At 52.7% G+C, this 11670-nt stretch overlaps 1 protein-coding gene across 1 annotated transcript; it reads right to left on the bottom strand.

Annotated features, from left to right (window-relative positions):
• Window positions 1-8161: 8161 nt before the first annotated feature.
• ZBTB9 (zinc finger and BTB domain containing 9) lies at window positions 8162-10491 on the bottom strand. The gene has a single exon (XM_081898439.1). It carries the CDS (start codon window positions 10470-10472, stop codon window positions 9141-9143), a length of 1332 nt encoding a protein of 443 aa, XP_081754565.1. The 5' UTR covers window positions 10473-10491; the 3' UTR covers window positions 8162-9140.
• Window positions 10492-11670: the final 1179 nt, after the last annotated feature.

The raw sequence follows: 11670 nt of genomic DNA, 5'->3' as shown, positions 1-11670 counted from the left end.
ACAAGGAGAAGGGGACAACAGAGGACGAGATGGTGGGACAGTGTTCTCGAAGAGACCAGCATGAGTTTGACCAAACTGCAGGAGGCAGTGGAAGACAGGAGTGCCTGGCATGCTCTGGTCCATGGGGTCACGAAGAGTCTGACACGACTAAACAACAACAATTTATACCCCACCCGCACATCTGGGGTCAGGGCACGAGGCTGCTGTCTAGATGGCCTCTGAGCCGAGAATCACAGAGAATTCTGCACATGCTCTGGACCATCCGGATTCTGGGAGGGAGGGAGAGCGGCTTGCTGGCTGCGCTCAGCTTGCAAAGGGTTAAGTTGAACAGAGCTGGAGTCCTAGAGAGGACAGGAAGCAGAGACAGCAGGCGACAGGTCCTCCAGAGCAAAATCCCCTCCCTCAGTGCCCAGCCCCTTCTGGCATCTCTTGTCTCCTCCACGTGCTGCCTCTGTTTCCCTCCTGGGAAGAGTCTGGTGAGTCTCCTCTCTCTTCCCCCTTGGGGTGCCTGGGGGAGAAGAAGAAGAAGAGTTTGGATTTTGATACCCCGCCTTTCACTCCCTTTAAGAAGTCTCAAAGCGGCTAACATTCTCCTTTCCCTTCCTCCCCCACAACAAACACTCTGTGAGGTGAGTGGGGTTGAGAGACTTGAAAGAAGTGGGACTGGCCCAAGGTCACCCAGCAGCTGCATGTGGAGTAGCGGAGACGCGAACTCAGTTCCCCAGATTACGAGACTACCGCTCTTAACCACTACCCAGAAGGGGGTCCCAGGGCTGCAGGGGGGTGTTCTGCTTCTGAATGACAGAGGGAGACCCCCCAAGTCTGGGTGCAGAGGGTCCTGCTGCCCCCTATTCCTCTCTACCAAGTCTGGGGGGAAATGGCCAGAATCCCCCTTGAAATGGGGGAGCTCCTGCCAGGGCGTCCTTTCCCCCTGCCAGATCCTCCTCCAGATCAGCTCAGGTCTGGCGCCCAGAGCTCCAAGGGAAGCCTCTCTGGGCAGGGGCCATGAATCAGCCATTGAAGAATGTTATGAATAACATACTGAATAAAGGAACATTACCAATTACCAGTCTTTTAGAAAGAAGCATATATTACAATAATTCCAAAACAAGGTGCTGATCCATTTATGGTGAAAAATTATTAAATAATGATTATAAACTTTTTGCTAACATTTTAGCAAATAGGTTAAAAGAAATGATGAAAGAAGTAATTCATGAAGATCAAGCAGGCTTCCTTCCTGGTTGACATATGAAAGACAATGTAAGAAATATGGTAGGCCTAATAGAATATTTGGAGACCTGGAATGACAAGCAAGCAGCTTTAATATTTATAGATGCATAAAAGGCCTTTGACAATATTTCATGGAACATTATGAAAAAGAATTTAGAGATGATGGACTTTGGTCAACCTTTCCATATGGGACTGGGAGCTATTTATAACAACAACAACAATTTATTTATATCCCGCCCTCCCCAGCCAAAGCCAGGCTCAGAGTGGCTAACACCAGTAAAAATAGCACAATTTACATAAAATCACAGCCAATTAATTAAAAAACATTCTAAAATCAGTTCAGAATCAAATCATGGCAACCATTGGGCTAGAGTTCTATGAAGATTACAGAAGGAGAGAGGGGGGTCAGACTGTGCCCTGGCCAAAGGCCTGTCTTGCAGGACCTGCAGAAAGATGTCAAGTCCTGCAGGGCCCCAGTCTCTTGTGACAGAGCATTCCACCTGATCGGGGCCACAGCCAAAAAAGCCCTGTCTCTGGCTGAGGCCAGCCTAACCTCCCTATGGCCCGGGATCTCCAAGATGTTTTAATTTGAAGACCGTAAGGTCCTCCGTGGGACATACCTGGAGAGACGGTCTCATAGGTACGAGGGTACTAGGCCGTATAGAGCTATAAAGGTTAAAAGCAGCACCTTTAATCTGACCCTGTACTCCACTGGGAGCCAGTGCAGCTGGAATAGCACTGGGTGAATGTGATCCTGCAGGAAGGACCCCGTAAGGAGTCTCACCATGGCATTCTGTACCCGCTGGAGTTTCTGGGTCAGTCTCAAGGGCAGCCCCACGTAGAGTGAGTTACAATAATCAAGTCTCGAGGTGACCGTTGCGTGGATCACAGTGGCTAGGGCAGGGCGAGAGAGGTAAGGAGCGAACTGCTTAGCTTGGCGGAGATGAACAGAAAGCCAAACTGATTGTTAACAACACTTTAACAGAAACTTGTGATATTACAAAAGGTAGCAGACAGGGTTGTCCTTTATCACCATTGGTAATTATAACTGTTTTGGAAGTTCTGGCGAAAGTCTTAAGATTAGATCAAGATATTCAAGGCATAAGAGTAGGACATAAAGATGGGCGGGGTATAAATTATTATTATTATTACAAATTAAAAGCCTTTGCAGGCGACTTAGTAATAACGGTGGGAGAGCCCCTTTCCAATGTACCTAAAGTGCTGGATAGGTTATGTGAATTTGGCCAAATAGCCGGTTTCAGACTGGAGGGTGTGAAACACCTAGCAGTCAAGTACAACATTCCTAGAGTAGACATAAATAGGAATGCTTGGACCAGCCAGTAGTAAACTTCCTGTTTCCTCCTGGGCTGGGACAAACTTCCTCTGCATGTGACTAGAGGTGGGCAGGACCTTACCTGCCCAGGTACAAAGGGGCAAGGCAGGTAAGGGATTTCTGGGAAAGGATCTATAATAAATTAAATGTTTAAATATACATTTGTGGAAAAACCATGACTTTTTAGGTATAATAGGTGAACAGATTCCCAGAAAGTTTTTTAAAAAAACAAATCATTTTATGTATGCAACAACAGCAGCAAGAATCTTACTAGCCCAAAAATGGAAGCAAGGAGATGTGCCAACAAAAGAAGAATAGCAGATGAAACATACGGACTTTCCAGAGACGGCAAAGCTGACGGGGAAGACCCGAAATCAGGAAGATCAAGTATTTGAGAAGGATTGGAGTAAATTTGTGTATTATTTAAAAGATCACTGCAAACAGTTTAAAACATTAGCATGTTTGTGTGAAGACTTGTAATGTGAGGTCCCTACGGACTGGAGGCGGAAAAGGATCTAGTAGCACATCTAGGCCACCAGCCCAAGTTGATCTAATGGAAATGAGATTCTGACTAAACAATAGGGAAAACATTCTGATGGCAAGAGACAGTGGAAAGGAACTACCTTGGAAACTGCGCTTAAAACACCATCTCTGCTTAAAAGCTCTTTCATTGGCAGAGCCTGAGATCCAACAAATATGAGGCAAGTTGAAGTCTCCCACGAGTACTGTATCCCTCCTTTTGAATGTTTGGGAATCTGCTCTAGGAAGGCATCATCCAAGTCTTCAGTCTGGCTTGGCAATCTATAACGGACACCCACTGTGAAGCCACTGCTGTTTCTCCTACAATTTTTATCCCTATACTCTCAATCTGCTTTCCATGCTCCCGGTCATGGGTTTCTTCACAAGTGTACACCAGTGGTACCTCAAGTTACAGACGCTTCAGGTTACAGACTCCGCTAACCCAGAAATAGTACCTTGGGTTAAGAACTTTGCTTCAGGATGAGAACAGAAATTGTGTGGTGGCAGCAGCGGGAGGCTGCTGGTACCTCAGGTTAAGAACAGTTTCAGGATAAGAATGGAGCTCCAGAACAAATTACCGTATTTTTCGCTCTATAGGACGCACTTTTCCCCCTCCAAAAATGAAGGGGGAATGTGTGTGCGTCCTATGGAGCGAATGCAGGCTTTCGCTGAAGCCTGGAGAGTGAGAGGGGTCAGTGTGCACTGACCCCTCTCGCTCTCCAGGCTTCAGGAAGCTATCTGCAAGCCTTCGGACTGCAGCGGGAGTTCTTGCTGGGCTCCGAAGGCTTGCGGATAGCAGCCCGAAGCCTGGGGAGCGCAGCACTGCGCTCCCCGGGCTTTGGGCAGCTATCTGCAGCGCTTGCCACCACGCCCGGACCTGTTCTGGGGGCCGGGGTCAGGGGAAGCTCGGGCTGCCCCCACTGTACTACTCCCTTCCAGTTTGGTCTGTTCTTTTTGAACAGGCTGTACCCCTCAGTTTCCACGTTCCAGTCATGAGTCTCATTGTTAGGGAATCATTCTGCCAGAAACAGAGGAGGTTCCAGAAAATTCATTTATATATAGGAGTGGCACTCTAAGCATGCATGGCTCTGGCTGGTGGTGCCAATAAGAAAGAGGAACTATCAGTTTCGTTTTTTGCAGAAGGCAAATGTCTACCCGAGTGCAGCCTGTAAATTCTGCTTTGCTGGGACTGCTGATGGACGCCGTTGCTGGAGAGAAAGAGAGACTTTTAACTCAAAGCGTGCCATTAAAGCTGTTTGCTTTCAGAGTCTGTGAGTGATTCATCTCTAAGAATAACTTCAGTTACTGTTCACTGTTTCCGAGGAAAAACTCTTCTAAACATTTGAAAGCATGTTACTGAGGTGCCTTCAAACAAGTATCTACGAGCAGAGAAAGTGTAACGAACCTTTAATATTCATCCCAACAGATTTCAGTAATGCCTTCTGAGTCATCTTTGCCACCCTGTAGTGGAAGCTCCAATTTGTCTTCCTGAACTGAAACCACGAGTCGCTCCCTCCAGCTGCTTCCTTCTTGTACAGGTTGAGGGTTTTCAGGTTGCGCTCCGCGGTGACCCAGAAGTAACAGAACACGTTACTTCCGGGTTTTGCCGCTCACGCATGTGCAGACGCTCAAAATGACATCATGCACATTCGCAGAAGCGGCGAATCGTGACCCGTGCACACGCAGACGCGGGTTGCGTTTGCTTCAGGATGCGAACGGGGCTCCGGAACAGATCCCGTTTGCATCCAGAGATACCACTGTAGTTTCTTGCCCTTTATCGGGTTTCTGGAGCATCGCCTCAGTTTCCTGTGCATCAATGAGGCTACCATCCCCAGTACCAGGTGTTCTTCTGTCTTCTGCAATATCATCTCCTTCCCCCTCAAGATCTAGTTTAAAGCTCTCCTCATCAGGTTTGCGAGACTCCGCAAATGTTCTTGTCACTGGCCTAGTCATATGGAACTCCCTGCCACTGGAGATTCAGCAGACGCCTTCTGGGCTGACTTTTAAAACGCCTCCCAAAGACTGTTCAACCAGGCCTACGCAGGCAGCTAAGAATACATGGTCTTGGGAGGTTTTTAATTTCTCTCTTTCTTTCACTCATTACAATTTTGTTTGGGTTTTGTGTTCTTACATTGCTGTAAACCACTTTAGGATAAAGCGGCATATAAATATTTTTATAAACCAATAAATGATTGTCAGACAATGCGACTAGAAGTGTGTTTATTTGCTCCAAGCGAGACCTGCTATGAAGAACACCCCGCCCCAGGATGGGCTTGCTCCTTGTGGGCCTCTGGGATACCTGTCCCCCCCCCCCGCCTCTGGTTCTGCTGCTGATGGCACTGGATGTTCTAGCAGGCAGTGAGAGAAGCAACACGCGATGCAGAAAGGTATCTAGCTGAATCACAGAAAACCAGTTTTAGCACCAGAATTGAGTGCACCCTCATCTTATTTTATTTTAAATAAATCTTCATGCCCTGGGCAGCTTCCGCCTCCTGCAGACTTCCAAACAAACCTTTCTCCTTTTTTGACATAATGCTGCTCCTGCTCAGAACGGGGAGGTTGAAGAAACAGCAGGGCTCTGAATTTCTCCACCCGCCATAAACCTCCCACCAGGGAAGAATTAAGTCTTTTCAGGCTTTTCCTGTACTGTCCAGCCATATCTAAAGCTAAAGAGACCCCTGACCGTTAGGTCCAGTTGTGGCTGACTCTGGGGTTGCGGCGCTCATCTCGCTTTATTGGCCGAGGGAGCTGCCGTGCAGCTTCCGGGTCATGTGGCCAGCAGGACTAAGCGGCTTCTGGCGAACCAGAGCAGCGCATGGAAATGCCGTTTGCCTTCCCGCCGGAGGGGTACCTATTTATCCACTTGCACTTTGATGTGCAACTGCTAGGTTGGTAGGAGCTGGGAACTCGCCCCGTTGCAGGGATTCGAACCGCCGACCTTCTGATCAGCAAGCCCTAGGCTCTGTGGCTTAAACCACAGTGCCACCCGCATCCCACACCAGCCATACCTAGGCCGCCATAAAAAGCCAGGTCGCAGGGGGGCGACATAGGGGATCCCAAATAAACAGCAAGAAGAACTTTCTGACAGTGGAAGCAATTCCTTGGGAAGGAGGTGGGTTCTCATGGCATCGGAGAGTTGTAAAGGACTCCCAAGGGCCATCCAGGCCAACCCCCTGCAATGAAAGCCCAGGTGCCTGGGGGTGGGGTTTGCAACCAGCACAAAGACCCACACTTTCGCTGCCACCTCCAGGGAACAATGGCGGCCAGAAGCCAGGGCTCCTTGGCACCATTCAAGGTGTTGCTTTTGACCTGCTTTTAGAATCACGGAGCTGGAAGGGACTCCAAGGGTCATCTAGTCCAACTGCCTGCAAGGCAAAGAGCCTCTCCTGGGGAGGCGCCTTCCTCAACTGTGCCCGCCTTTGGATGCTGTTACAGATAGGGAGCCGTGTGGGTCTGCCATAGTCTGTGTATCTGAGGAAGTGTGCATGCACACCAAAGCTCATACTAACTTAGTTGGTCTTTAAGGTGCTACTGGAAGGAACTTTTTTGTTTTGCCTTTGGACGGTGAAAGTGAGCCGCTCCCAGCAAGAGAAGCCCTCCAGGGACAGAGGCGGCCAGGGAGCAGTCAAGGGGCGACTGGTTTCATCTGCCTGTATTTCCCTCTAGAACCTGCCGGCGACATCTGAAAAGGCCGAATGCCGGAAGATACAGGGCAGATGTGTGTAAACCATGGGACTGGCTCCCACAAGAGACTGGGATGGCCACCAATTAGGCAAATTAACGGAGGATCGGGGCCACCCCCCCAATGGCTCATTCCTCGTCTGTGGCCAGGAGCTCTGGGTCTGAAGAGCAGCTTCTAGCTGGGAAGAGGGTTGCGGCAGTCTGGCGCCGCTCTGGGGCTCCTTCCCTTTGGGGCACGTGCTTCGCCGCAATGCGAGCAGGATGCTGACTCAGAGGAGCCACTGGCCGGATCCGGCTGCAGGGGTCCTCTGTGCCTCTGAAGCTTTGGCATTCCTCAAAAAGACGCCCCCTGCTGCTCCTTCGTGATTGTTGCGTTATATTGTTGGGAATCTTCTCCTTGGGTCTGAACCTCATTTCGTGGGAGGGTTTCCCGTGGTTTCTGTGTCCTTGTATTTTTTCACTTCTCTCTCTTTATGTAATAAATTAAGCTAAACTTTCAAAAGAAAAGGGAAAAAAGACCTGTCCAGCCTCTTCCTGCCCCGTCTCCAGGATCTCTGCTCCCTACCAATCTCCACTCCACAACTTTAATAGCACAAACAGCTTTGGGGCTGCCTGTACAGGGAAGTTTTCAACGTGTGATGTTTGGTTCTGCTTTCATCTCTCTTGGAAGCCGCCCAGAGTGGATAGGGCAACCCAGCCAGATGGGCGCGGTATACAGAATAAAATAATAAACATAGTTAGTATTATTTCTACATCCAGTCTGTTTCCCCCTCTGCAGTTCTGGGAAGCTTTGGAAGTTAGCACAGTATCACAGAGTCAGAAGGGACCATCAGGGTCATGCAGCCCAGCCCAAGAATCCTTTTTTGACCAACATGGGACTCGAACCCATGATCCCGAGAGCAAGAATCTCCTGCTCTACTGACTGAGTTATCCCAGCTTATGAACGGGGGGGGGGGTGAGAAGCCACCCTAGACAAAGTCAAGGCCATTCGGTCTGGCGAACCCAGGGCTGCTGACACTGGCTGGCAGCAGCTCTGCTGGATTTTGGACCTGGGGCCTGGAGATGCTGGGGACTGAGCGCCTGCTGCCACACTACAGTCCTGCGGTTCCCACTGAGATGGCACCTCTCCTTCCTGTCCTTCTGCACACAGCTGTGGGGCATGTGGGGCACCTGCAGCCTGCCGGCTCTTCTGGGAAAAGGGCCCTGGAGACCCCCTGAAATGTTGTGATTCCCTGGCTGCCTGCTGCCCTCCCTGCAGCCCCAAGTGCCAGACCCCTGGGCCGGCAGCAGGAGGGCCAGGAGGAACCCGAGGGGCTCCTCTTCCCACCACCAAGCCCTTCCCCAGCCAAACCACTCCTGCCCAGGGCCTCTCAGAAGCAGCTTCCAGAAAGGACGTGGGGAAATCAAAGGGCCAGGGCTGGGCAGAACCCTCAAGGCTCTTCTAGTCCAGCCCTCTGAAATGCAGGAATCAAAAACAGCACAGGGAGCTCTGGCCAGAGTCCGGGAGGAAGACCACGTCAGGCTGTGGAAAGGAGGGAGCAGTGCCACGCAACTGCCACTGGCACAGCCCCTCAGCCCCGCCCCACCAACTGAGGGCAGACAGCAGGGGAGGGTTGCAGCCAGGGCCCCCAGGAATCTGCGACAGATGCGCTTTGGGGCATAGCAAGGTGAGGGGCACAGGGCCGTGGTGCAGGCCGACAACCAAGATGGATGTGACAGAGGAAGAGGAAGAGCAGGGCGAGGCCACAATGGAGCCTCCACGTCCAGAGCCAGTCCACCGGAAGACCAGGGAGGGCAGCAGCCGGGGAGGCCTCTCTCGGCCCCCCATCTCCCCCCTGGAGCCGTTGGAGGGGCTGAACGAGAGCAGCTTCCCGCGTCCTCATCCAGCAACCAGTTTGTGTGAATGGTGAGATTTTAATGTCAATTTAAAAATTGTGCATTGACTTGGGTTTTAAATGGTGTCCAGACAGAGGCAGAGAAGTGGGGGGGTGCAGACTCCCCCCCAAAGGTGGGGCAAGAAGAGCAGGCCTGTACGAGGCCCCACAGCTTACATGCCTGGGGGGGGGAGCAGCCAGGTGCCATTTGACTGTCCAGGAAGGGGAGAGCCCTCTTGACGGAGCCCCCCCTCCCCAGCACCTGGGGCTTAGCCCTTCGCTCCCTGCCTTTCATGCCAGCCTGATCCCCAAAGTGGCGGGGCTGGCGAAGGGGGGGTCTTTGGGCGTGTCTATGCCATCGCCCCCCAGCACAGGGTGAGGTGCCCTGCCCACCACACGTACTCTGGCTCCCTGACCCCCCAACCCGCCTCTGTGCCCCCAAGAGGGTCCACAGGGATTCCCATCCCTCCATCCATCTCTGGGTGGGCCTCTCCCCCCCGCTTCTACTTGTAGGTCCAGGAAGCGGTGGCCCATCCCTGCCCCTTGCAGATCTCCTTGTGCTTGAGGAAGCAGCTCTGGACACGGAACTTGCGCCCGCAGTCCTCACAGGCATACAGGTTGCCGTCGTGCGTCTTCATGTGCTCGGTCAGGTGGTGCTTGAGCTTGAACTTCTTGTTGCAGACGGAGCAGCCAAAGGGGCGCAGGCTGAAGGTCAGCATGATGTGGCGGTCCCGCTTGGGCTTGACCGCAAAGCGCTTCCCGCACAGGCAGCCAAACTTCTTGCCGTCGGGCGCAGACATCAGCTTGACGGGCGCGTGAACCACCTGCCCGTGCACGGCGTGCGCCAGGATCTCGTTGCCGTGGAGGTCCACGGGCTTCCACGAGCTCTCGGGGAAGGCCACCGAGTCCGCCTTTGCCGAGAAGCCGCCGCCGGGGCCGCTGGACGAGGATGCCGCCGGGGCGCCAGGGAGCAGGTAGCTGACCTCGCCGCTCTCCTGGATCTCGGCCGGGCACATCCCCGACACGGCCAGCGGCCTGCCCAGAGACTTGAAGAAGCCAGCCTCCGACAGGCATGAGCTGCTGCCGGCCCCGCCCAGCACCGAGGCCGAGGCGGCCGCCTCCTCGGCGTCAAAGCGCTCCTGCTTGATGTAGAAGACCTTGGGGGCCTCGTGCGCCGAGGCAAAGGGCGGCTCCTTGGCTCGGCTCTCCTCGGCCTTTGCCGGCCCGTCGGTGGAGCCGCTGCAGATCTGCGCCTGCTGCTCCTCCTCCTCCTCGTCCTCCTCCTCCTCCTCGTCAGGCGGCACGCGGATCTTCAGGACCTCGCCGTCGGGGCAGGTGCGCCGCCGCCACGCAGGAGCCTCGGCTTCGGCCTCGTCCCTGGAGCCAAAGTAGTTGCTGCTGCTGGGCGACTGGCTCTCGCTGGCGCGGCTGGACCAAGGCCGGCAGGCGCCGCCCTCCAGCTCCTTGAGGATGCCCGAGCACTGGTCCACCACCTGCCACATCTGGAGCCCACTGGCCACCAGGAGGTGGCTGGGCAGGGCCTCCAGGAGCAGCTTGAGGCGCCCTGAGTAGATGAGCTGCAGGAGGTTCTCGAAGGCGTCCGGCTCGATGACGCCGGGCAGCACGATGCAGTTGGTGTCGTGCAGGAGCAGCTTGTCATGGAAGTAGGGTGAGGAGGCGGCCAGGACGCTCTTGTGTGCCTGGAAGACGCGGCCCTGGACGTGGATGGCGATGTCGCAGAACTTGCCCTCCAGGCGGTGCTTGTTGAGCGACTCCAGCAGGACGGCGGCATAGTGAGGGAACTCAATCTGCACGCTGCGCGTCTCGGGCTCCATGGCCACGGGGAAACGGGCGCCGCTGCAAGGAGGAGAGAGATGGTGAGGGGCCAAGGGGGGAGGAGAGGGCACAGGGGGCTCCGCAGGCCAGGCAGCTGCCTACCGGGGGGGGGAACCCAAGGGTCATCTAGCCGAACCCCCTGAAATTGCAGATTTGTCCAATCTGCAACCCAGAGATTAGGGGCCACAAGAGGCTTGCTTTATGAACTGTATTGCAGGGGGCTGGGTTCCTTTCCAAACCTTTCTATCTCCTCTGCTGCTGCCTTCTCTCAGAAGCCTGGGCAGCCGCCCACCAAGGATTCCTGATGATACAAGGTGTTGGGATAAAAAACCGTAAAACAACATTGTGATGCCCCCGTTTGGGAACCCTCCCTTCTTTAGGTGGCCACAGGCAGCCACAAGTTTGGTCAGGAGTTCCCTGTTTGATCATATTTCTCTTTCGGAGGCTTCTGGCTGGACAAATTTTGGAACCTCCTTGAGTCTGTTTCATTTTCTAGTGCTGATTTGTGGGTTCATTTGTCTCTTTTTCAGCACTGCTGCTGATATTTCACGGTGCTCCTAATCGTGTTCTGTGATTTGCAACAATGTGATTTGTTTATTTCTGTTAAAGTAAGCTGCTTTGAGCTTTCAAGAAACAAAAATGGCATATAGGCACATTTAATAATTTACACACAGAGAGAGGAATTGGTAGGGACCTTGAGGGTCATCTTTTAAAATATTTTACTGTAAGCCGCCCAGAGTGGCTGGGGCAACCATGTCAGATGGGAGGCACATCAGTAATAAAATTGTTATTATCTTGTCCAGCCCCCTAGATAACCTTCAGGGTCCCTTCTGACCCTACATTTCTACGCTCCTCAGCTGCTGCTGCTGCTGCTGCCTGGCCTCCGGTGAAGCTCCAGGATGTCTCCAGCCGCTGAAGCAGGAAGGGGCAGGAGGAGAGCCACCCAGACTGAGTCCAGAATAGAATAAGGGGAGGGGTCTTCTTTTGCTGTTTACTGATTTACTTGTTTTCATCTTGTATATTATTATGTGAACCACCCGGAGATCTTACAACAAAGGGCAGTATATACATCTAAATAATAATTCATTTATTAATGTATTTATTCTAATTCAGGAGTGTACGCACGACAATGGAGGCGTTCGACAACCGAGGTGCCACTGTAATAATATTAATAATAAAAGCACCTTGCCTATCAGA

The sequence above is a fragment of the Podarcis melisellensis genome (genome assembly GCF_964234715.1).
Source record: "Podarcis melisellensis genome assembly, chromosome: 2".
NCBI lineage: Eukaryota > Metazoa > Chordata > Lepidosauria > Squamata > Lacertidae > Podarcis > Podarcis melisellensis.
The sequence above is the reverse complement of the archived record's forward strand: the minus strand, read 5'-3'. Positions and strand labels throughout refer to the sequence as shown.

What these genes read in the sequence shown, in the direction of transcription:
- ZBTB9 (XM_081898439.1), bottom strand. Translation starts at nt 10,472, where the DNA reads ATGGAGCCCGAGACGCGCAGCGTGCAGATTGAGTTCCCTCACTATGCC.